At 43.2% G+C, this 25,540-nt stretch overlaps 4 protein-coding genes across 8 annotated transcripts; 2 read left to right on the forward strand and 2 right to left on the reverse strand.

Annotated features, from left to right (window-relative positions):
• The first annotated feature begins 598 nt into the window (after window positions 1–598).
• On the forward strand, window positions 599–7,021 carry thsd1 (thrombospondin, type I, domain containing 1). Of its 2 annotated transcripts, none has more exons than XM_085798160.1 (8): window positions 599–841; window positions 1,608–1,727; window positions 2,516–2,907; window positions 2,995–3,655; window positions 4,182–4,343; window positions 4,479–4,899; window positions 4,991–5,525; window positions 5,609–7,021. In XM_085798160.1, the coding sequence occupies exons 2-8, from the start codon at window positions 1,676–1,678 to the stop codon at window positions 6,257–6,259; spliced, it is 2,874 nt and encodes a 957-aa protein (XP_085654286.1). In that variant the 5' UTR covers window positions 599–841; window positions 1,608–1,675; the 3' UTR covers window positions 6,260–7,021. The 2 variants fall into 2 exon arrangements, with proteins under 2 accessions (XP_085654286.1, XP_085654287.1); XM_085798161.1 differs by lacking the exon at window positions 599–841 and adding an exon at window positions 1,516–1,534.
• fgl1b (fibrinogen like 1B) lies at window positions 6,876–9,553 on the reverse strand. The gene is made up of 9 exons (XM_085798162.1): window positions 9,335–9,553; window positions 9,160–9,252; window positions 8,627–8,867; window positions 8,363–8,522; window positions 8,133–8,230; window positions 7,914–8,002; window positions 7,707–7,832; window positions 7,474–7,538; window positions 6,876–7,270 (listed from the first exon to the last, which is right to left on the reverse strand). Exons 1-9 carry the CDS (start codon window positions 9,338–9,340, stop codon window positions 7,090–7,092), a joined length of 1,059 nt encoding a protein of 352 aa, XP_085654288.1. The 5' UTR covers window positions 9,341–9,553; the 3' UTR covers window positions 6,876–7,089.
• A 1,429-nt stretch (window positions 9,554–10,982) lies between these two features.
• Window positions 10,983–17,153, forward strand: tpte (transmembrane phosphatase with tensin homology). Of its 3 annotated transcripts, none has more exons than XM_085798166.1 (19): window positions 10,983–11,040; window positions 11,455–11,533; window positions 11,685–11,765; window positions 11,841–11,888; window positions 11,985–12,146; window positions 12,725–12,844; window positions 14,448–14,547; window positions 14,688–14,751; window positions 14,842–14,906; window positions 15,013–15,073; window positions 15,165–15,246; window positions 15,427–15,515; window positions 15,598–15,659; window positions 15,748–15,828; window positions 16,272–16,377; window positions 16,483–16,580; window positions 16,682–16,777; window positions 16,864–16,934; window positions 17,030–17,153. In XM_085798166.1, exons 2-19 carry the CDS (start codon window positions 11,487–11,489, stop codon window positions 17,130–17,132), a joined length of 1,536 nt encoding a protein of 511 aa, XP_085654292.1. In that variant the 5' UTR covers window positions 10,983–11,040; window positions 11,455–11,486; the 3' UTR covers window positions 17,133–17,153. The 3 variants fall into 3 exon arrangements, with proteins under 3 accessions (XP_085654292.1, XP_085654291.1, XP_085654294.1); XM_085798165.1 differs by having other exon boundaries at window positions 11,017–11,157; XM_085798168.1 differs by having other exon boundaries at window positions 11,017–11,054; window positions 11,457–11,533.
• Window positions 17,154–17,919: 766 nt separating this feature from the next.
• On the reverse strand, window positions 17,920–25,235 carry smpd1 (sphingomyelin phosphodiesterase 1). 2 transcript variants are annotated; one of them, XM_085798163.1, is made up of 9 exons: window positions 24,970–25,235; window positions 24,620–24,857; window positions 23,024–23,344; window positions 21,952–22,232; window positions 20,974–21,147; window positions 20,638–20,809; window positions 20,328–20,404; window positions 19,451–19,596; window positions 17,920–19,356 (listed from the first exon to the last, which is right to left on the reverse strand). In XM_085798163.1, exons 2-9 carry the CDS (start codon window positions 24,836–24,838, stop codon window positions 18,935–18,937), a joined length of 1,812 nt encoding a protein of 603 aa, XP_085654289.1. In that variant the 5' UTR covers window positions 24,839–24,857; window positions 24,970–25,235; the 3' UTR covers window positions 17,920–18,934. The 2 variants fall into 2 exon arrangements, with proteins under 2 accessions (XP_085654289.1, XP_085654290.1); XM_085798164.1 differs by having other exon boundaries at window positions 24,964–25,235.
• Window positions 25,236–25,540: the final 305 nt, after the last annotated feature.

Consider the following 25,540-nt stretch of genomic DNA (forward strand, 5'->3'; position numbering starts at 1 on the left):
CATATAAATGCCTGAAGTTTCTTTTTAATATCAATTCCTTTTAACACCAACCATTCATAGAAAAAAAAAAAAAGAAAGCTTTACATGGGACTGGCAGCTTGAGGAGTGAATTATGGATCCATCTGTTGCATCCCACATATTTTCACATGTAGTCACTTTCCTCAGGCACCAGTGCTGGTGATTGACAGTGAGCGATTGGAAATACAATGGTTAAACTTCCAGGAGAAGAAAAAATCTTTAGTTTCCTATTATGCACTTTACCTGTAGCTAAACTTCATCTTAAACTGGTGAAGGCAGCACATGGTCACGAAAACCACTATTATGTAAATTGATAGGAACGTCTCTCAATTATAACACAGAACCCACAGAGCATCTTCCAAAACCAGCAAATAGTTCTGCCTCATTTTGCATAACTCCAAGGCAGGAAATACAAATCTATTAAAATCGAGTTATTTTATAGTTTTTTTTTTTTTTTGGTTTTTTTGGGTTTTTTTACACATTTAATTCCTCTTGTTACTCCAAGTTGAGCACATTGTGTTTGCTGCACCTCTATCTTTTGGCACACACACAAAATAAAGCCCTGCGAGTTGCACATAACACTCAACACGCCCTCTCGGTGACCGCGAGGTGACTGTGCCGCGGATCTGCCTCTCACGCGCTCTAGTAAGCAACAGCGCGCGCCCCCCTCCGTTCGTCCCGCCGAGCGTCCGTGTGGCTCTTTAAAACTGATATTTATACGTGTGAATGACTGCGTTACCTGCACATGGAGGAGCTGCTTCTTCTGTTTCTGTATCGGAGGAGTGGAGAGGAGTTATAATGCTGCGCCGAGTCAGCGCGTGACGTGAGTAAAAACTTTATTTTCCAACACAAAACAACGATGGTTAAGAGCTCTGCGTCCTAAAGACACGTTTAGTTAACTACAGTATATATACACAGGCTGAGGGAATTGAAAATAAATTGCTAGTCTCTTTATTTCATTTTCATTCTCTTAAACTCATAAACATGATGTATTTAATTATCAGTGGGGGAAAAGATCTTCAGGCAACACTATTGAAGTTTTTACATCAATAAACTAACTTATTGATATGTTTGTATTAAATTCACTACATGCAACCCACATGTGATTGTGCCTTTGTTGAGGTATCAACTGTTTCTGGCTCAAAAATTCCCAGCATCCTTCAATATGTTTTTATTTCTGAAACAAAAAAGTCAGAAGTTTATTGTGTTTGCAAAGAAACAAAAGACAAAACTCAAGAGAATATGAACAATCAGAGAGAAAATGTCTGCAGGCAGCCAAACAAGTATTTGGCTCAGTCCCATAAGTATTTGTTGTGGACAAAGTCCTCCTGTGGCTGCTGCACTTGTGTGATGACGGCAGCTCTCTGTACCCATTGTGAAGATGGAAGGAAGAGGAAGACGCCACTGTAAATCCAGAAAACCCACGGTCATGTTCTAGCCTTCCTGTTTTTCATTCCTCAGATATGTGGACCACTTCTTCCATGTCTTCTCCTGTCTGATGGCACCCACAGGAACGGTACGAGTTGTTGTGAGCTGCCTTCTTATGGGTCGTTTGTTCATTTTGTGATTCACCTTTTTTGGTTTGGCAGAAGAAAGCAGGGATGGTGGAGGAGGACGGTCATGCGGTGTAGCAGAAAACAGAGGCACAGACTTCGTAATGCCACAGGCTGTCTCGCTGCTGCCCTTCCTGCTGGCGCTCATGGGTTATGGTGAGGGTCACATAACCATCTTAATAACATACAACAAGTAAATATTGGAAAAGGATGACAGGATCATTGATTTTTAATTCATTTGATTACGTTAATTTAAATGGGCTGCACTGCCCTGTACCCTATGTGTCCTCATTCAAATTGGAAAAGGAAGTTGAGCTGAAGGAAAAGGCAGAAGAGGGTCCGGCCTCTTCCTCCTCACGCACCCTCATTGTTTTGTTTGCACAATAGGTTTTACACACAACAAAGCACAACTGTTCTAAGAATAATTTACTACAACTTTTACATTTTTTGGTACTGATTGTGCACTAATATACTCACAGGAGCTGTTAACTGATTTATTTTGTGTTCAAAATCTGTAGCTTACTACTGTTAATGTATAACTGTTGTATGAAGGTATTTTTGGTGCAAAACTCTTGAGCACCTGTAACAGTGGAATCTTTAGTTGTATACAATAGTTGCATATGTGTATCAGTATATTTGAGGTCACAGAGCTCCATGAGTTGTGTACTTGTATATTTTTTTCTCCCACAAACACCTTCATAGATTCTTAATTACGGGTGCACAAGTCCTATTTTACAAGTCACAGATTAAAAAACTGACACACTCATATTTTTGCTACTACTGTTTATCTATCCAGAATGTGTTAATATTGAACTTCTTATTCAGCGGTACTGATTTTTTACAACAGACGAGGTATTCAGATGTTTTTGTGCAACATGTATGAACACTGGGTAAAATGTTCTTTATCTCTGTCCTGTCTCCCTCCTGTGCATCCTCTTCTGTAGCTTTTGCAGGGCTCAGTATTTGGCCCTCCTTACACGTTGCCCTTAGCAACGCCAGTGTATTTGTAGACTTCAACACAAAATCCAACATCAGCACCATCCGCAACATAAGCCTCTCTCTGGTCAACATGGAAACCAACACCACCCTTCTGACCAGGACGCTGCCCAACAACCAATCGAGCGGTAAGGTGGAGTTTGGCTGCTCCAGCTTCCTGTATGCAGGAACGTTCAGGTTCCTGCTGAGGCAGACCACCACTGCTGTGTCTTATGCCAACGGCACTGATGTGAGAAGCTCTGAGAGCACCACCTCGTGGTGGAGTTCAGAGCTGCAGGTGCAGTGGCCCACCTTTCACATCGCCGTGGAGAGGGCTGGAAACCACTCAGGATCTTTTCAGGCAAGACCAAAAAGATCTCAGACTTTACAAAGTGATACTTGATAAATTGATGCAGAATCATTTATTTCATCCTCCGTCTCTCACCAGGTTGGGATATCCACTAACGAATACTTTCAGGCTTGTTCCAGCATCCTTGACTCTGCCCTCTTCCTAGAAGTTAGCTACATAGAGTACAACCAGATTGGGAGAAACAGCATCGACAAGGTCCGAGCCCGCACACGACACCCGGTCAAACTCCTCCGTTCTCAGACCATCGAGCTGTCCTGCGCATTCCCATTCACGGAGAGAGACTTCATACAAGTGGCCCTGCGGTCTCCACATGTATCACAGGAAGTAAAGAGCTCTGGACCTCTCTACCTGTCCCGTATCTTCTCCTATAAACTACTGGTGGAAAACGCCAACTCTTACAAAAGTGGTTGTGAAGGGACTATGACTGTTAGACTGATAACCCCGCCATGTGCTCACATCAATGGGAAGGTGTTGCTGTATAAGGATGCAGGCGATGGAGGAGCGGGCGCCATAGCGGCTGGGATTGGAGCAGGTGGAACAGCCCTGATGGGGTTTAGTCCGGAGGAGCCCTCCTCTTCCCCGCTGGCCTTTAACTGGCTGACTCAGGGCGAGAATGAGACAGAGTTCAACTGTTCTGTGTTTTACACAGGAAGAAATAAGTACTGCTTTCGCTTTGTTTTCAACTTCAGTCGCTCTCCCAGTCCAGCACAAATCTGTTTGTTGGTTCACAGGAGTGCAGGTGAGATCTGGTGGATTGACACTTTCATGTATGGTAACTGCCACAATCACACTGTACCCTATGTCATTTAGAGCAGGGTTGTATGGGGTAGCTAATGAAAAATTTGATTTTAAAGGAAGGAGGGAAAGAGGCTCTTTACTTTATTCATCCATTTACTATACAAGGACACGCTGGACAGGTGATTAGCCTATCACTGGGCTGACAGTAGAGACAAACACAATCATATTCACCCATATGTGCATGTTGAGTTTGGGTTGTGGGAGGAAGCCAGAGAACCTGGAGGAAAAACATTCAAACTCCACACATAAAGGCCCCAGACTAGGTGACAGTGCTAACCACTGCAACACCCTGCAATCCTGCTTTAGAAGGCCAGCAACATTAATTGTTCATATTATGGTATAGTAGCCTCAATATGTATGATTATCTAGGAAACTTGGCAAAGTAGCAAGGCACATAATCCATGCTTTAAATCATTTAAATCAAGGTATTTATGCGTTTTTTTATTTTTTGGTTGTCATCTCTGCAGAGTCATGGGGTCCCTGGCAGCCATGGAGTGTGTGCAGTGTGAGCTGTGGAGAGGGGGTGAGGGAGCGGGTGCGTGAGTGTTTGCTGCCCTCAAGTGTGGGAGGGAAGCAGTGCACCGGCATGGTAAAGGAACAGTCCCTCTGCTCGCTGGAGGACTGCGCTGGTCAGTCATTTCACCCCTTATCTCCACTGTATAGCCTCCTGTCCATTGATTTTTTTTGTAGAATTTCTAATCAAGAAACTTTGTGGAGCATGCATACTTCACATATTAATTCAATTTTCTCCCTTCCCTCCTCAGTGGTGCCAGCACCTTCTCCATCTAACCCCCCTGCGCCTGTCGGATTTGCCGCCTTTGGCGGTAACATGGTCGTGGTGGCTGGTATCTCTCTTTGCCTGGCTGTGATTCTGGCTACTATTGTGGTGGCCTTGTGGAGAAAGTTTTGCCAGTCCCCTCAGTGCAGCTCTGTCCGCAGAGGCTCCATGCATTCCCCTGGGGGGCGTAAGCTCTCCGACGAGGCCTCGATCTGTGGACACAGCCTTCAGAGACCCAGCCTGTCTGACGGCCATGGTGCACCGGGGGGCGTGGGTGCAAGTGTAGCCCAGAAAGACATTCCCTCCCCAGGCAGCCAGCCTCTGTCTCAGACCCTGGTGATCCCTCTTCCACAGGACCCGGAAAGGCTGTCTCCCTCCGGACAGAAGATGTTTCCACCAATATTTGGGTATGTTCATGACATTGTTTACTTTTACCACACATAATATAATACGCTTAAACGTATTCCCAGTCTCAGAAAATAAAATATCGTTCCATAGTTACCGGTTGGCTCAGCAGCAGTTGAAGGAAATGAAAAAGAAGGGGTTAAAGGAGGCGACGCAGCTGTACCACGTCTCTTCGAGCCCAGTCCATGACACCTTGGTGGAGACGTCTGCCTCGGCCAACACCTCCCCGATTCCTACACCAACTGGATTTGCTCAGTCCGCCGTCTCCTTGAGCCGCCAGGACAGCGCAAACCACGACCATTTTCACGTTGCGACCACCTTCTCTGAGCCGCCGTCGCAGACTGCGAGGGCCACGCCGCCGGACAGACTGAGTCCCAGAGTGGAGCTGATCCTAGGCCCCGCCGTCTCCGGAGGTGGAGGCAGCTCGAAATGGCGCGACCGCACTGCCGACTGGGTGGAGATGGTCGAGAGGAGCGGGTTAGCGGGTCACAGAGGAGGAGACGCACTGATGGGAAACTCCAACCACAAGAATCCAAATTTCCGCCGGACCTCCAGCTTCAATGACACCAAACCACAGCTCCCACCCTCTGCACAGTCCAGACAGTTCAGAGAACGGAGCATGACTCAGGTCACCTATCCAGTTTTGATTATATTTATGTACAGTGTATATTTTAGGTCTGCTTAAGCCTCTTTATACCTTGTTCTTTTCAGGTGGGATCTCGGACCCTTCCTGAAGGAAGTTGTTGGACCAAAGGAGGATGGGAGAGACGGCCATACCACGCTTACCCTATTCCAGAGCATGGGGTCTCGGAGTGGGCTAAATTCAGACCGCAGAGAAATGATCAGAGGAAGCCCTGGACAGAGACAGTGGTTCCTTCTCACAATAGTGAACTCAGACACACAGGAACCAACACAAACAACATTTCAGCATCAGACAAACAAGCTAAAGCAGACATCGTCGGCACAGCGGAAAGGCAGAGGAGCGGTGAGCCTGGAGGTGCATGTAGACAGGGGATCTCAGGGATCGGAGGTCCCACCGGTCCTCCTGGAGTCAACCAGCTGAGTATAGATCGGGCAGAGCGGGCAGAGCAGAACTGGAACCGCCGTGGCCCATCACCGATCCAAAGGAACATCCTGGCCAGGAAGCTAAAGGAGGCTCAGTCCTCCTCCGGGGCCAGGGGGCGCCAGCGAAGCTCCACCTTCAGCGTCTCATCCTCAGACCAGAGGAAAGGTCGCTGCCGCTCGCTGCCGATGTCCGGAGACTACAGCAGCGGCTGCAGCTCCCCCTACAGGCTGAGTGAGGCAGAACAGAGGATGTTGGACCTCGATCTGTCCTCATCATATGTAGGGGAGGAGGAGTAGACCATGCAGGTTTGTAGCACTACACCTGTGCATAAATTGCTCCTGCAACAACTGTGACTTGACCCTAATATTACCTGCATAGGCACACTTATCGGCGAAGATTGTATTATAGCTTAAATTAAGAGATTTTGGGAACAAAAACTACAACTTTTATTTTACTTAAAACAATGTGTCCTATTGCATTTTTTTATATAATTACTTTATTATTTTAAATTCTGATTGGCTTTATAGTTAAACATATTTCAACATATGTTCAGAAGTTCTCTCTGTGGATCAGCTACTGGTGCAGTTTAATACTGTAAGTCAAATTTGAAATGACCTTCTACCTACATCTGTGTTAAACACAAGCTCCAATGTCATTATTATTCAAAACAGCAGAGAAGAAGGCTCATTGTTCTACACTGGTGAATGTGCTGTCTGTATCATGCTGTGAAGTCATGCTGTGCTCCTCACTATGACGTGTTTTACTTTTAAAGGACATTTTGAATGTGTGGTATAGGCAATGTTGTGTTTTTTTTCATACGTTTCCTAATAAGTTCACAAGTTACAGTAACAGTGTCAGTGTCGGTTGTGTATGTTTGAGGACAGTCAATACGAACATCAGTGAGGCAGTTCAGCTGAGATGCTGCTTGTTTTTATTGTTTGAGTAATTTCATACACTCCACAGAAAAGAAGAACAGATAATACTGTGTTATAGATTTTTGATAGTTTCAAATAATGAAGCAAAGGGAGAAATTAAAACAATACAGAGTTCAAACTTGACATCAGTCTTTGCCCTTATTTTTCAACTTCGTTCTGTATCACAGAAGGGTCTGTGAAGCCTGGTGTTTTTAAATATCCCCTGCGCCACTGCCCACATCGTCCAAGAAAACCAGAGGCCGCACCTTCATGGCGGTGTGTCGCAGGGAATACCAAAGGCCTTTCCAGGTCCCCCACACCACACCATTGTCATACTGACCCTCGTACTTCCCATTGCGGTAGAACTTCCCATTCAGGTTGGCTGCATGACATCTGTGAATAGAGGTTAACAACAAAATTATTATGATAATTCAACCTGTATTTATTCTAAAGCTTGCTTGTGTGTGTGTGTGTGTGTGCGTGCTCAGAGAAGATGTCACAGTTCAGGTGGTAATGTTTGTGCAACAGTCAAACAGAAGGAAGATGGATGGAAAGAGTAAGAGTAATTCTCACTTGGCTTAATTTAAAGGTCTCACCTGTTGAACCACCATCCTGCCTTATTCTCCTGGGCACAGCTGCCGTGAAGGTAGCGGTCATTGTCCTGTCAAATACCATCAGAAGCATTATCGCAATCATCAATCTCTCTATGATCGAGAATCTTGCAAGATTCTTGAGATGGGACCAAGATACTGATATGGTATTTTTATGGTGCAAATAGCTCTGATTGCGCCATATAAATACCATCTTGAACTGGGAATGGATGACTCACCTGATCCCTGGTGCTGAACTGCATGCCACTGAGGCAACCAGACCACTGCTCCACCATCCCAGCGCCACCAGTCAAAGCATCCCCAGCTTTGCCACTGTACTGTTCATACTGGAGACGATACTTATCCTGGAATGGACATTTAAAACAAGTAATGTATGAGGGGAAATACACTTGAATTCAGAGCAACCGCCAGATAATTATTCTTACAGCCTCGTCAGTGATCCTGAAGTTCTCATAAAAAGCATGAGTCCTCTGTCCATCCCAGTCCATTAGATCTATCTTCACCAAATTCTGACCTTTAGGGTAAAGAAATACAGATGAGTGGTTGATCAGGCAGAATATATAGAATATTTCAAATTAAAATACAATACAATAATGTTTATGTGAAGCAGGAACTTATATCTGGGTTTTATTGTCATGACTGACCTTCTGAAAGCAGAGAATGAATGTGCTCGTTTCCCAACCAAAACTCATCGTTCCACAGTTTAAAGTCACCAAAGCCGTCTCTGTAGTCGACCCAGTCTCTGAAATGAGAGTTTGGCAGATGTTTTATATTTAATGAAACAGCTGTATAAACTCTTTCAACGCCTACATTGTAATCTGATGCCGACTTACAATGTTCCCACACGTGTGGGATACATTCTCTGCTCTAATACCTGTTGAAGTCAACTTTTCCATGCCGACGTCTCTGAAACACCGTCCATCCCCCTCCATCATCCATGTCACAGTAAACCAAAAATGGCTCCTGGTGTAATTTAGGTCTGATGCGGTAGAATCCACTTGCTGGTCTCAGTCTCTCAAACAACTCAGAACAATCTAGGAAAACAGCATTGTTAAAATAAATAAATAAACAACAACCAGGAGACTGCTGATTATCACCATTAACACTGTAACTTTTAAAATACTGTGGCCTACTTCACCTTTGTCATGTACAATTAAACTGCCTGCAGGTGGAAGTGGTTTCATCAGCGTCGTATCAGTGCTGCTGTTGTGGTTTTCATCAGAAGCTGCTTCAGTGTCAGACACAGCATGTTGAAATGGACGAAAGTATTTGTGCGCCTGCAAGTGCTGAACATGCCAAGTTTTGATCAAGACTTTGTTCTCCAGTTTCTTTATGCTGCGCCTCAGCATTGCAATCTCTGGCCCACACGTCTCTACGTCCTTCAAATAAGGAAAATCAGTTTCAAGTTATTTGTGACATTTCTACCGTCATATCATATGTTTTTATTAATACTATAGCAGTATCCAGAGAGGGGACAACAAGTCGGCCCCTTCAGGGATCTGTAAAAGACTTTTTTATGTCTGCTCTTTCTAGGAATGGCAGTTCTTAAACAATCCAGCATATGAGTAATACCACTATTTTGACAAATAAATGATCAGTTTTCAGTGTTAACATAAAAACAAAGAGAGAAACAAATCCAGCAGCCCTTCAAAAGTAGGAAAATCTACTTACTGACGATTGTGTAGACGCCATGGAGCACACCAGAGCCAACAACAGCAACACTGGCATGACTTTAAGGAAAGAATAACCTGCTGCTGTATCAGTCTGAAATTTTAAATACAATCTATATGTTAGAGATTGAAAAACAGACACGAAATTCCTCAGACTCTCTGCATCACAAGCCTACCTTCATTTCACAGCGCTTCCCCTCGTTTTCTCCAGGTTCAATGTTCTTTTCCTCTTAAATTTGTCAGTATTATTTATAGGCTGGGCCAGTTCTGCATGGTCCACATTAGGGGATCCAGATTTGACCAACCTTGCCAAAGGCTGAACTCAAGCCAGTCTGCCGTTATCAAGCATTCACGTGTTCAGAAAGTGTAGCTGATCCCAGACCTGCAAATGGCCTCATGGACAGAACGTGCTAAGAGGACTCCCTCATTCCTGACATACCAGATGTGCTGTCAATAGTATTTTTTTTCCTTTATTTTTTAAATTGTAAAATAAAATCTAAATAAAGCACCTATTTTAATTCCAACTGTTGGTTTCTGTTATGCTACAATGTGCTAGTTGTAACCTTATAAACTGAAATTAAGTCCGTCCTCATGAACAGTCTCTTAAAATGACAACATGTAACCATTAGAAGATTGCACAGTTTTATATTGAATTAAAATGATTAAATATTAAAGTAATAATGTGCTGATTGGTTCACAAGCGCCAGAAACCTGTTCAAAAAACTTACAGTCAAATCAGATAACAAACAATTGTCAGGACAAGGTAAATAGATCTCTGATAGACAGAGATGGTCTGGATGGACTGCCTGAAACAGATTATTTGGTTACAAAACACCAGAGTTCTTGATAAACTGCCAGTCACAAGTTTCAGAGTCTGGAGATGTTTTGAAATTGTTTCTCTTGTCTAATTTACAGCCAAAAGACCAAAGAAAACACCTCATTCATTTTGGTACAAAACAAAACAGAAAAAAGAAGCAGACTGTTCTTTTCATGGGAGGCCTGTGTGGTGTTGACGGGCTCCATCTAGTGGCTTCTGTTGGATACTGCACTATCGTCGATGAACAAACATATTTTTTTATATTGACATATTGCAAACTTTTTATGAGTCTAGGCTACGTTTTTATTAAGTAATAGGTTTTTTATATATATAAAATTCCAAACTTCTATGCGGATGTGAGCTTTTTACGCACTTGTTTGAGATCATATATCATACAGTAAACATTTCTGCCCACTACTGGTGTAATGCAGGATTTGCAGGTTTGCGCCCCTCAACTTTGATTCACACCCCCTTTGCATTTTTGACTGTATATGGATTATCTATTTTATTTATTTATTTATTTTTAACAATGTTACCAAACGATTTCTGCAAGTATTATCATTATGTAGCTGTACATTTTGCAGGGGAATAAAAAAAAAAAAGAAACCAGGCAGTTGTTGCCCTTCGGAGTCTTTGGCGCTTGGGAATGCACAGTGAATTAAAAGCAGATGTGAGAGACAGGAGGGAAGGAGGGAGGGAGGGAGGTGGGAGCTCAGCGGACAGACTGTTGGCCTAGTTGTTCACTTCAAAACCAGCTAAAATAGCCGCACAGGAAGGTTATGGTCAGACTCTGTCAGCGCTGGTGTGAGAGTGGGTGAGGAGGAAAGATGAGTGAAGAGTAACTGAAGGGGTTGGAGAGAGAGAGCGCGAGAGAAGAAAAAAGGGCCGAGCGTCTTTTACCAGAGAGTCCAGGAAGTTTCAAACCGCTACGTTTGCAAAAAACGATGAGGAAAGTGGATGGATAGAAAAAACTGTGCCCGGTTAACCTTTGAACCGTCTTCCTTTTCTCTTCACATGAAGTCACAAGACAACCCGTCGTATAATTCACGAATGACTGTCCAAACGGTAAGAAGGCAGCAGTTAAGTTTCTGTAGGGGGATTAATTTGGTAAGAAACGCTCCAGGGAGGAAGAGCAGAGGACTGAGGGAAGCTGTTTGTTTTGTGTTTGCATTTTTCCTAAAGGTAAAAACATCCTGGCACAAGTTGCAAAATATCTTGTTTGTAGTTTGTTTGTTTTTTCATTAACAGTAAATCAAAGCGTCGCTCTCTGCGTCATTTGTTAAAGGATGAGCTCCTGCAGCCTCTGTAGAAATTGAATGATAAAACTGTTTCTTCTTTTAATCTGGTGTCAGCTGATACTGTGTTTTAGGAGAGGACACAGAGTCTTTGTCCTCGTCCTCCCCTGTCTGTTTCACATTGTAACTCTGCAGCCAGAGTTTTGATCTGTACTCACAGTTTCTTTTGTTTCTCAAACTGCAGAGACAACACGTTCAGAGTAGGACGCACACATCATGTCCACTGTCCATTTCAACCCAGGCTCGGATTCTGGTGTAAATGGGTAAATTTTCATGGGAATTGTTAACCTTTAATCTGTGTGTGGGTGTGTGTGTGTGTGTGTGTGTGTGCAGTACCATGTAAATGCCTGAACTGCAGCTGTTGGTTTACTTGTGAAGGTGTCAGTCTTGACTTTTATCTGCCCATCCTCTTAGAAACGTTGCAAAGATGGAGGATGCTAAAGTGGAGATTGATGATGGAAAGGATGAGACTGTGGTGCCAGACACTATGTACCAGTAAGTTTTGCCCACAAACTTTTTTATTCAGAAGCACGTTCAGCTTTTACTGACAACCTTTTTTCTCCTTTGCAGCAACATCCGTCAGAAGATTACACCTTTTGTTATGTCCTTTGGATTTCGGTGAGTGTCTATTGGATGGAGAGATGCAGAGTGAAAGCTGCTTGCACTGTTTCCTTTCCTTGAAGATGATGATGCTGACTCTGTCTACTTCTGCAGCGTATTTGGTATGGTGTTGATCGTTGTGGACATTGTGCTGGTGATTGTGGACCTTTCCCTGCCGGCCAAGAGCAGAGAGGTTGGAGACGCCTTAGAGGCCGTGTCCCTCACCATCTCCTTCTTCTTTCTCGCTGACGTTCTCCTGCGGGTTTATGTGGAAGGGTGAGTAGGGACAGGACGTTTTATGATAGTCAGCACCTTGTTATGATTACGAAGTCAAGCACGATGAAAACTATTTTTTTTTATGATCTCAACACCTCCTTCCTCATTCTTTGTTAACTTTGTGGATAGATACAGTACCAACACCTTGCACTCTTGCAGTAAATCTGATGTGGGAATGTTAATTATTTGCTGACACTGTGTTAGAAGTGGGTTCCCTCCTGCACCGGTTCATGCAGCCGTATTGTAAGCGGCCTTGCTTCTATGCTACGACTGCTTTACTTGGGAAAGTGAGAGCAAGAGCTATTTAGTGATGCAAACATTCCCAGAGTCCAGCGTCAGCAGAAAGCATGTGTGATTATCTGTTAAACAGGACGTTATGAAGGGGAAGTTGAGCAGGAAATGTTTGGCATGTACTGGGCTAGACTTCATGAAACATAATGACTAAGAGCCCTAACACAGTGTCACTGAAAAGATCCAGTTCATCCTGAAACCAAGTCAGTTGATATTTCTTGCAGTGTGATGTTGGTGGTTTTCTCCACCTTGTGTTTTTAATTGTCTTGTTCCCCCCTTTTTTTTAGGTTTAAAGTGTATTTCAGCTCCAAACTGAACATCGTAGATGCCTGCGTTGTGGTCGTCACCCTGGTGGTCACCATGATCTATGCCTTCACTGACCTGACAGGTGTTAGTCTCATCCCCAGGTACCTTCGCATGAAATCTTACTGCGACGTGGCTCATACAGTTCTTTAGACACTTGATTTCTTCATAGTGAATAAAGAATAATATAAGTACATGGCAGCTCTGTGAGATCTGTTGGGAGATTTGAATTAACATGTTAAATGATAAGATTTATCTTCTCACATTAATCTTCTGCTGTTTTAAAGAGCTAAACAGCTACATTACTTATTCACTTCTGCCCAGGACTGTGTGAAACTACGATGAACTGATATCTCCTTCACTCTCATGTTGGGCTTATTCACCTGCAGTTTGGTGATGTGTGGTGATTCTTAGCACAGACCACCTTGGTTTATTTTTGATTGAGTGGTTGAAAACATGTACAGTTGAGAAAGTAGGTATTTGATCCCCTGCTGATTTTGTGAGTTTGCTTACGAAAGGGACGGCCTATAGTTTTTATGGTAAGTTTATTTTAACAGAGAGAGACAGAATATCAACAAAACAATCCAGAAATAAAATCATCAGATAAAGGTATTAAATATCAAGTGAAATAAGGGCTAAAATCAGCAGGGGGTTAAATACTTATTTTCCCCACTGTGCAGGGTCTTTAAAGGTGTACAGAAAAGAAAACTGAATTTGAGCCCACTCTGGATCATAAAATTAATGTGATAACTCATCTTTCAGACGATGCAGGCCAAACTTTGTGCAAAATTCTATTTTTGAGTAAATCCGGGATGAAAGTGTGTATTTTTTTTTTCGCATTGGATAATGCAGGCGCACGGATTATACGTCAGCCTGTACACGATTCACCAGCCACTGATATTGGATCCGTAATCCGTCATTCAAATGTCTGAGACACGCACACACACACAGAGCTCGGGCTCGCCCCACACTTTGAATATGCCGCCTGCTCGATAACGACCAATCAAATTTGTTTTCCTTACTCGGGTAAACTCGTGTTGCAGCTCGTGACAACTCGGCACGACAAACAGGACAAACGGCCATTTCTGTACACCTTTAAAAACTACTGGAGATGAAGGGTCTTGTAGCTGTAGGAGTTCTAGATAAAGCTTTAGTGGGTTTTGTGATGTCTCTATTGGCTTTTGTAGTTCATTATTAAAGTGACTTTATTATTAACAAGATAGATTTCCTTATGTGGCCACTGGCAAAACACTGTCATCCTCTGTGAAGATGACCTCAGGGGGCTGTCGCTGGATTTTAAACATGCAAGCTTAATGTGAGCTTTTATTGCTATGCAGATGACAATTGTGAAATGAATACGCTCGATGACTCTGTTATAAACCCCAAATTCAGCACGGTCCACATTTACCTCCCACTTAATATTGATAAGAGTGAAGTAATAATGTTGGCCCTAACACATTGCTTATACCTCTATAGATCTACAGACCATCATGTGCTTTTATTTCCTTTCATTTGGACTACAGTAACTTTTATATTGGCTGTTTTATTCATTTCAGAATATTCTGTTTTATTTTACCTTACATCATTTGTAGCACATCATCTCCACTGTTGTATAAACTTTAAACTGTGTATTTTTATTATGGTGATGATGAATACATGATACTTATGTTTGTTAATGTCCACGAGTGTTTTTTGGTTTTTTTTCAGGGTGGTGACGTTCCTTCGTTTCCTGAGGATATTAATCCTGGTGAGGGTTTTCAGACTGGCAGCTCAGAAGAAAGAGCTGGAGAAGGTCACCAGGAGGATGGTGAGGTCACACAGAAATCTCTGAATGTCTGACGAGTTTAAAGTCTTGTGGAGATTTGCAGCTGTGTAGCATCTGGTGTGGCAATGAGACTGTAGACATTTGCAACCTCCTGATTCTTGACTCGTTACTATTGTTGTCAGGTTTCTGAGAACAAGCGACGTTACCAGAAGGACGGATTTGACCTTGACCTCACCTATGTCACGGGTAGGTGTTACATACTGCGTAAATAAAGCAAAGGGATCACACAAAAAAATGTCATACTTGAAGAAGTTGAACATTTGTTTGCTCCCCTAGACCGTGTCATCGCCATGTCTTTCCCCTCCTCTGGGAAACAGTCCTTCTACAGGAATCCAATTAGGGTACATTTCTCAACTTGAGTTCACCTACTTCACTTTTCATATATGAAATCCACATGCAACATTAACTGAGACCTCGAAGAATGACTCCTCCTCTTTTTCTGCACAGGAGGTCGCTCGGTTCCTGGACACTAAACATGAAGGCCACTATAAAGTTTACAACCTGTGCAGTAAGTTGGCACCTCCTCTTATCACATGAAATGCCTTCTCTTTCTTTCTTTCTTTCTACAAAACCCATGTATCATCTTTTTTTCTTTCCAGGTGAGAAAGGTTACGACCCTCAGTTCTTCCATTACAAAGTTGAGCGGATTTTTGTCGATGACCACAACGTCCCCTCCTTAGAGTGAGTAACATTTTCTTGATGTTATGATGTGTCATTTCTTTATTTACAGCGTTTTTCTCACTGTATGTCATTGATATGAGCATGAAGAAAATCCTCCCCTCACCACATTTGGATGTATCACAAACCGGTATCACTTTGTCAGCTTGTCTTTATCAGTGTGTGTTGTACTGTTTGTCTCAGGGACATGCTGAAATACACAGCCAATGTGAGGGAGTGGATGTCTGCTGATCCCCAAAACATCATCGCAATTCACTGTAAAGGAGGGAAAGGTGATGACATTGATCACAAATTATATTTCATTGTCATTTAGAGAATATTTGACTTTGACCGTGACTCTGCTCTGTTTGACAGGACGCACAGGTACGATGGTGTGCACCTGGCTTATTGACAGTGACCAGTTTGAGAATGCACAGGTACGTGCCTTTAAGTTTGAGACTTGTCTATTGAATCTGTGACTGCAGACTAACATCACTACTACATACATTTCTGATTGTCCACCAGGACAGTCTGGAGTATTTTGGTGAGAGGAGGACGGACAAGAGTCGGAGCTCCAAGTTCCAGGGGGTGGAGACTCCCTCTCAGGTAAGAACGAGGTGATCAGGGGCCGTACTTATTGTATCTACTATAGTGTAAGTCATTTTTGGACACACTCAAAGCCACTGTGTACATTTTAGATACCGTAATTCTGACTAGTGCCCCCATGTGGTATAAAAGATGAACAGCGGATGGAGTATAGGACAAATTTTCATTCAAATTATATTTTTCTATATATACATATATACATCTATGCTACCATAATAATACATATTGGCAGACTAAATAGTAATTTATTTATTTCTAAATAATGTGTGAGTTGGGGCTTCTCAACTGTCCTATCAATTAAAGGCAAAAAGCCCCAAAATATATTTAAAAAATAATAATAATAAAGTGTGAGTCTAGCAGTAATGAGAAATTTCCTCATAAAACCTTAACCACAGGCAATCAGTGATGATTATGTATCTGTGTTGTGTCTGTGTTGACTACAGAGCAGGTACGTGGGCTACTACGAGGTCATGAAGAACAGGTTCGGCAGACAGCTGCCTCCACCCAAAAGCCTCAAGGTCAAGAGCATCCGCATCCACTCCATAGCAGGTGAAACCGTGGCAACCAGCAGGGCTCTCCAACATGTAACTTCATCCTTTTAAACGTGTCTGTGTTAATACCTGCTTTTGTGTGTGTGTGTGTGTTCTGTCCCAGGTGTGGGTAAAGGTGATGGCAGTGACCTCAAGGTGAAGATAATTGTGAGGAAAGAGCTGGTGTTTCAATGTGTGTGTGCCAAACAGGAGAACTGCACAGTAAGACTCACACACACACACACACACACTCATTGGGTTCAGACTGATTCATCTGTGGACTTGGGGAGACTGGGGGGTTTATGCATCACTGCTGTTTGCAGGTATTTCCCGACGTGGGCAGTAACGCTGTAGTCATCAGCCTACAGGACGGGCCTGTGGTCGATGGAGACGTGAAGGTCATGTTTGAATCGAGCGCTGTGAGTACTTCACTTCACACGCTTTTATAAAAACATCTGTAAGGAAGCCTCACATGTAGTCTAACGGGCCTCTCTTTCACCTTCAGGGTATTCCTAAAGGATATGAAGATGTTCCTTTCTACTTCTGGTTCAACACCTCCTTCGTAGAGGAGAACAAGTACGTTTCTGCCGCTGGATGTTAATCTAGTTTCTGTTGCTCTTGACTGAGAAGTTTCAGTCTCTGAGTCTGAACTCTCTCCTAACTCTCCACAGGCTGTTTCTACCCCGAGAGGAGCTGGACAACCCACACAAACCCAAGACCTGGGACTTGTACAAGAACGACTTTGGTGTCACCATGTCTTTCTCAGAACCTTAATAAAAGCCTTACAGAAAGATATAGAGGAGAAACGGCTTGTTACATTTAATGATGGATGACGAGCAGCTCCAATTCAAGAAATTTAACAAGAGCTCGGTGCTTAAATCGAAAAATAGGCAGTACTCGTTGACAGATGTTGTTACCTCCAAGTCAAATCAGTGTACAGTTAGATAATGTGATGAAGTAGCATGAAACATTTTATAATGTGTTGAAGTGAATCAATGATATCTGTGTGTATATTTTGTGGCTCTCTTGTGTCTTCTAAAAAGTATCGGAAAAAGATTTGCACCCATTGAATTTACAACGCTGGTGCAGGCTATCCCCTCCAGTCAATGTGAAACTAGCGATTTTGTAACGTCCCACATCTGACTACACCTATATGTACCGAGTGGTTGATCTTAGTGAGGGGCATCTGTGCTGTGATGCAGCAGTGGAAACCACAGAGCAGTTAACCAGAGGACAGGATGACACATGAGATACAAGAGTACATGTGTTCTCATATTGTAGAGTAGATGTGACACAGCTCCACCTTGAGCTCTAACGTGTGGAGGCAGCAGGAACTGAAGACATCTAACTTTATCTGTGAGAAACGGGGCACATTCGTGTCTGTACTGACACTAAGAGAGTTACTGGCAAGCTGTGGTGCATTCGTGCTTGTCATGTAGTGGAAAAGTACATGCTGCATTTACTTTTGAAAGATCTCACCCATGTATCGCTGAAAAATAAATAATTGTGTAAAAATTGTAATCAGTATTCTTCCTCTCACAAACAGAAAAAAGGGCAGGAGTATCAGATCATCTTTTATTCACAATTCACAAACTTTTTAAATTATTGCTCATTTTACAAGTTGCATTCCTTGACATGCTCATGTTTCACCACAGGTCACACAGATCAAGATCTGAGATTTTTCCTAAGCTCGTCACACTCGGGGTCAATCAAAATTTGTCCTCTATTCAACCTACAAGTCAACCAGGCAACAAAAGAATTAAAGTGCAGACAGAAGTAAACCTCGCTGAGAAATACTGATGCTCATTTAGGTTTGAAGTCTTTGCTGAGGCAGGTGTTGTCACGCTTATCTAAGGTAGATATGAAGGAGGGAAATCTCACATAATCAGTCAGGCTCTTAAATTCACCAGATTCAATTAAATAGGCGGTCTGAGTTATTTTACACATCCTCAAATCAAATATTAATTGTCAGAAAGATGGATTGTTTTAAGCATGATAACTATGTCCCAGTTTAAACAAAACCACCTGATGAAATTTCCTGTGTGGAGACAGTCTAATCTTAATGCCTAAAGTGTATGAAATCCAACCTCATTTTAAATGTAGTATTATGCATTTAAGCATCTTTAAAAATTGAGATTGTTGTTAAGGATGGGTTTTTTTCCTCCCACAAGGCACCAAACACAAAATCATCATGACAACTTTGAAGAAAAGCACTTCACCTGCCACTCTGTGCATTTCAGGCAGAAACATCGCACTACACACTCTCGAGGAGCCTCGACACAAACTGGCCTTACGAAACAGCAACGGACACCAACACTGAGCCCTGTTTCCAAACACAATCGGTGAAATGTTATTGTGAAAACATCGCTGACAACACAAGGCAGAACTGAGAACTCTTCACACTCAGTGTCAGGTTTTACCTACATAAACCCGTGCAGGAGTAAAAGACAAACAAACACAATGTTCCTCGTTGACGCACCAGCAACAGGAACAAAATTAACTTTTTTTGGCTCAATTTCATTTTTGGTCCTTTTGCTTTTCCCCCTGCCCAACCATTCAGTCCAAACTTCCTCAGATCAACACAGAGTTTTTCTGGCAGCTTTAACCAAGTTTCCTCCAAATCCATTCAAGAGGTCGCACTGCTCCAGCTCATCGTAGCGACCGCTCCGCAGGAAGCACAGCAGTGTGGTTTTGCAGGTCTCCTTGCAGGGCTCCGACACGTGTCCTTTATGTCTTAAGTACCAGAACTTTTGAAAAACCCGGTCATCTTTGATAAAGTCCTGCATCAGCCCGTTGAAATCTGAGGGAAACAGAGTGGAGAGACCGTAGGCCTCAGTGGCACGGTACAGCAGAGTCCATTTCGGGTTCGGATCGGGTTTGGTAGACGGCGCCTTCGGACTGTGGTTCGCCTCGGTGAGGTTGAGGATGTAGGTTTCGTGGTCGAGCACAAGATGAGAGCTCCCTTTGTAATTCCCATCGACATAGTAGACACGGTATCCTGGGAAGAGAAAAACATTTTTTTTGTTCAGTTGTGTTGTTTGTTTCCTTTGAAATGTTCAGACAAGACTCAACTAGACACTAGACAAACTCACCTGGGTTGAGATTCACAAAAGTAGTGACACTGGGAGCGATGAATGCCACTCCCACTGGACGACTCTGGGTCATCTCATCGTAAAACATCTGGAACTCATCCAGATGTGTATGTCCAAAAAATTGTCCAGTAATGGTGTTTTCATATCTGGATTGAAAAAAAAATACAGTATGTTGAACAAGAAAAAGTGAAAATTTGGGGTATTGTTTAGCACAGTGGGTGGAGCAGGTTCATAGGCCATAGACCTCAACACAGTGGCCCCCAGTTCGATTCTGCCAGTGGCCCTTTGCTGCATCCTGTTTCTCTACAGCTGTCCAATCAATTAAAGGGGAAAAGCCCCCAAAAATAAATTTAAAAAAAAGAAAGAAACAGTGATAACTTTACAGTACAACCCAGCTCACCTGACAGGTCAAAAACAGGTTGTCACAAGCAGCAAATTTAACTACGGTAGGTTAATAAAAAAAATTAAATTCAATGAAACTTCCCGTCCTGCTTACTAAAACAGACCCAAACGACAGGACACGACTTCCATGCAAATACAACAACGGGAAGTGAAACAAGCGTTGCTGGTAATAAGTCAACCACATTTAAATCACATTGTAAAATTATCCCAGTTTACAAATAATCTGGATGGATTACCCTAAACCTAATGCAGCTAGTATTTAGTGGAGAAATGAAACAACCTGGTCTGAAGCTTCTCCTAAAATCACATGCAACATGAACAAGAACAAACCGCTGAGTGCACAGGACAAACGCTCCTTCCCTCAGTGATAACGAGTGAACACAGAGCACAATGATGTGCTGTCACTGTGGATGTCTTTACAGCACTAAACCTTCAGTTCTGGGACTCTGCATCTCTATATGATCAGTGTAGCTACCTGTTAACGATGTGATAGTAGTTCCAGCTCCAGCTGCCAAGACACAGACCGGGTGGGATGTGACCAATAATGTGCACCTGAATGAAGGAGAAAACGAAAGAGGACGATTACTGTACTAATAAAAGAACATATTTTTTATATATTTTATTGCTAGAGGGCAGTAAAGTGAAACCCAGAAGTCATGACCTAGATCTGGAATAAGATATGTGTTCATAAAGTTAGTGGATAATCTACTCTTAACTCCTCTTTTCAGTTTCCATCCATAGGCTGCTTTGTTTTTGTCAGTGTTTGTCTTTGCAGCTCTACTCACCTTCTCTCCCTTGTCCTCACTGGCCTGGAGTATATGAACCAGCCACTGCAGCTGGTTGGCAGGGTCGGTAGAGTTCACCATCAGCCAGAAATTCTCTCGGGCACAAAAGTTCATGTTGAGGGACACCACCCTGAGACCGGGCTGAATCACCACTGTGTAAAATCCTCCATATCTGAAATTGAACATACCAATATATTTGAAGGACAAATCTCTTCTTTATTTTCTGCTTGCCTTTACTCTTTTTCTATCTAGAAACAACATTTATCTCTTATCTGCAAGGTGCACAACAATGTCAACAAGCGCCCAGATAAAATAAAAAACATGAATATTGTGAACCTTAAAGTCTTCAAAGCTTGCTCTGGGAGCCACACTGACCACTCCTCCGCCATCGTGTCGTAGAGCCAGGCCGAGGATCTGTTACCATGAACAAAGGGTGGCGGGAAGCTGTTGACGGGCGTGCTCTCATGGTTCCCTACAGCAGGGTAAACCGTCACATTAGGTCCCAGGTGCCTGCACATAAGATATGAGGAAGAGTAAATAACCAGTTTGGGTGAACTCCAGGTAGCACATGACAAACAGCTGGTAAAAGGTTAAATTAGAGCGACTGTGTTATCAAGACAACCCAATAGCAGTCGTCAATCACCAGTAACAAGACTGGCAGGTCTGATATTTCAACACTGTATTTGATCAGTTAGACGTCAGTCGCTGGTGAAGATATTATCCGCAGTAGATTTCACATGTGCACATACAGCTCTGGAAGAAAATGAAGAGACCAAAATGACCAGTTTCTCTGGTTTTACTATTTATAGTTATGTGTTTGAGTAAAATGAACACTTGTTTTATTCTATAAACTACTGACAACATTTCTCCCAAATTCCAAATAAAAATGATCATTTAGACTAGAGCATTTATTTGCAGAAAATGACAAGTGGTCAAAATAATAAAAAAGATGCATTTTTTTCAGACTTAAAAACTCCATATTCATTTTTAAACATCATAACACTAAGTTTTTAACTTAGGAAGAGTTCATAAATCAACATTGGTGGAATAACCCTGATTATTTAATCACAGCAGGTGTTTATACTTGTCCTCATTAAATATGATTTGGTTCAGGTGGTCACCTCATCAGTGCCTCGTTAAGTAGAATGAGGTGTGCTTGAATCCATTAAACACTGGAGTGGTACAGCTGCCATACATGTAGAGATGCTGATTTATTATGAAAAAATTGGAGCGGTCACTTTCCCAGAGCTGTATGTTATGTGTGAAGAAAGCAGTGATGTTTATTGTGTCAAAAAGCTCTGAAAGAAGAGTTACTTGTGGATGAGCCTGGAGATGACTGTGAGCTCTGACAGCTGCTGCTTCCTGGTCTGGGACCAAACATTGTGAGCTGGTATGTCCCCGGTCCAGTAGACCCAGTCCCAGGGTCCGGTCCTGGCAGCGTTGTCCAGCAGGTTCTCCACTGTTCGCAGAGGCAGGTCGCACTTACTGTAGGTTCCCCAGTACCCGGCCTCTCTCCGCCTCCAGCTGGGAGAGCCCGAGTCCTTACGACAACACAGAGGGTCCTTGCAGTCTGCAGCGCTGCCGGCCACATACTCCTGTCAAGGGGACATGGTTTTTTTTTTCCAGCAGGACTTAAAAATCAGGTGATCAAAATCATGCCCTCATTTTCAGTTTAGACCAGATTTCCTGGGAGAACGCCAACATCCTTTCAAGTAAATCAATAACTTTAACCTTCTGGATGTCATGCAACCTTGTGGTCTTTGACTTAGCAGTGATCATCACTGTCAATATGACGCTGCATTTAATGTGTGAACTTTAAAGCAGAAGTAAGTGGTCCGGTCGTTTTCGCTAATGCTGCGTTCCAGGCAGGCTTTTGAAATCGTAAATTACAGCTTCAAGTCACAACTTACGACTTTGTAGCGTTCCAGGCAACCCACTCGTGTTTCTCCGACCTGTTTTACCGGTGAAAGTCACTATAACGGCCACTCGTAACTTCCGACCGGTGAAGTCGTACCAGATTGAACTGGTACGACTTCACAGTCGGAAAAATACGAGTTTCCTTGAACGCACCATAACAGTCCTCGTCCCTACGTCGCCACATTCACGGCGTCCCTTGGCTGCACACACAGCCCTGCATGCCGTTCTCTCTCCTCATTGGATAAAAACTGTAGGATACGATAAATGTTTTCTCCTCGGCTCAGAGCAGAGCAGAGGGACTGACAGACCCGTGTTTCAGACCAAACACTCTATGTAAGTGATTGCTGTCGGAAGATATAACTATTTAAGACTTATATTAACACAAATATATCACTTACTTCTGCTTTAAGATTTGCCTACCAGCACTTGCTATTAATATTTCAATCCAGTTGTTTGACTGGTCTCTCACCTGGTCCCAGTGGATGTCAGTTAAAAACAGGACCCTGTTCTGCGGGGAGCCAGGCTTCGGAGGAGACGGCGGCGTAACGGGCGGCTTGGGGACCTTGGGCAAGGTGATGTTCCAGGGTGCGTAGATGTCAAATTTGCCACAGGAAGGCCCCACCAGCAGGGCGCACGCTTCACTGGGCCACAGCAGGGACTCCTGCAGGGCCCGGATGAAGTCGTCCCTGAACAGCTCTGTTATTTGTCGACACACCGTCTCATCGGCCAGATGGAGACGGATACACGCCTCGCCTACTGCGCGCGCCACTCGCTCTTCGTTAACGTCACTCTAGGAGAGGTAACAAAGAGGCAGAAATCAGAAACATTGCTTCACAGTGTCAAATCAAAAACCTCAAACTTCCTGAAAGAACAAGCAGCAACTGAAATTAGCTTCAATCACATGCAAACTTCCAACTTCCCTAACCACAATATGATGCTTGATATCATGCAGAAGTGGCTCTCTTGAGCCGGTGCAGCATCTCAGTCACAAAGACAGACTTTGAATATGAACACAAAAGCTAATTCTGTCCAGTTCTGCTTCAACAGAGATCAACAGGTCGAGGTCAACAAAGAGACCCTATGATGAAATGTCTCAAACAGACTTTAGAGCTAAATTAGCTGGAATCACTGGAGGATCTGAAAAAGTGATGACATCAACAGAACAAGAAGTGGTCCTTCTCCATTCAGAGCCCTTTAGTGTCACTTGCAGCATTTGCTTGTAAACTTGAGTAAACCTCGTAAAGCGTAGAACAAACAAAAAAAAACTTGTGTTGACCTATATCTAGTGTGCTAACAAAGCACATTTAGCAACAGGACCTGAATTACTTGCCTCATTGCCCCAAAAATCACAATTAAATGAAGAAATTATCTTGAATTTCATAATTTTCAAACTATCACATCAACGTAAGTTGAAGCAATAATTTAGAAACCTTTAACTAACAGAACAATAAAGAAGTGGAATAACAAGAAAAGAACAAACAATGATGTTCACATCAGTCTTTATCAGGGTAAAGAACAGTATGTCATGTTTTGGACTGCAAACACCATGAAGTTAACTTTCAACTCAACTTTATTTTGAGGGTTGCAGTTTGTGGTACTTTGAATTGACAAAAAAATTATCTGACACTATCGAAACTTAACAGCTCAATAAACACTTCTCTTCTTTACAACATGTCATTTCTCTTCACAGTTGCACCACTGACTGAAAGACAAACTTCATGAGGAAAGCAGGCTGTTGTATTTAAGAGTATTATTTTATCTTAGTCTAACATGTAAAGCAGATATGTTATCAAAATAACTTTTCTAATGACAAATGGCTGGTGTATTTTTTCTTTTTAGTGGTTCATATTATCTTTCCTCTGTTTGCCCACTGCCTATAGACTAGGCTACTTTTATTCTGCTGTTGGACATTTTAACATTTCTGTCTTCCTGGACCCAACATGGTTGGTTTAACTTTTGAGTTAACAGTTCAGCGATGTTCCTGTCTGTGGCTTCTCTCAGTTTAGTTTAATTTAAGTTCATTTTAAGTGATATTGTGTATTTTGTATTGTGTAAAGGCCATTACCAGGAGGGCGATGTCCAGGATGGTGAAGACAGCTTTGCACAGGGGGCAGCTGATATTTCTCCAGTTGAAGCCGACGTGTGGGCCGCTGAGCTGCTCCATGAAGACCAGGCTGTGCTGTCCGGAGGTCAGTACCGGGTGACACGACACCAACAGCGGCAACATGAAAACCAAGGTGCAGGCAATGAGCCCTGCAGAGGGCGGCGGTGCAGGAAGCCGCATTGTTTCGGGCTGCAGGTGTCTGAAGGAGGAGGACAAAGGCAGAGACAGACACAAAGACGAACGGGGCGTCAAGGAAGTAACACAGTGGTTGAATTTAACATTTCAGACTGAAGTACATGACTCACGCTCACCCGCAGACGCAAACTTTTTTCCTCTGTAAAACAGCCTGGTAACAGCGGAGCTAGTTAGCCACCACCACTCGCTGCAGTGCTCCTTCAAAATAAAGTACCGACCGGCGGGGTCGTCGTCGTCGTCGTCGTCGTTATCTCCCCGGGCTCGGAGCGACAGACACGGGTAGGCCAGGAGAGTCAGGTCGGTCCTGTTTCCACCTCCACGGGGACCAGGGGGGGGGAGAGGTGTGTGAGCCGTCACGCAGCTGCAGGACGCGGCTTGTTATGATCCCAGCGTCTGTGCGCGCGGTCTTGTGAAAGGCACACGGAGTCAGCTGACTGGTCACGTGGTCACATTTTGTTTACTCCCCTCTTATCGTCCGAGCAAATTTGTGACGTGAACCGCAGCTGATCGATCACTTGATTAATTTGCAGAGGGGGCTGGGGGCCGCATTTTGACCAGCGTGCTTATTTTTATACTCGGTTTTGACGGTTTCCCTTTTTTACTGTTGGATCGATGTCAAACTGCAGCCGGTGCAAAAACAATCATAGCTCCAACTTACCTCTTATCCAGTATAAGTATTAAACTGGT

This window comes from Trachurus japonicus, chromosome 14, assembly GCF_045865225.1.
Source record: "Trachurus japonicus isolate A0001 chromosome 14, Traja_1.0".
Classification (NCBI taxonomy): domain Eukaryota; kingdom Metazoa; phylum Chordata; class Actinopteri; order Carangiformes; family Carangidae; genus Trachurus; species Trachurus japonicus.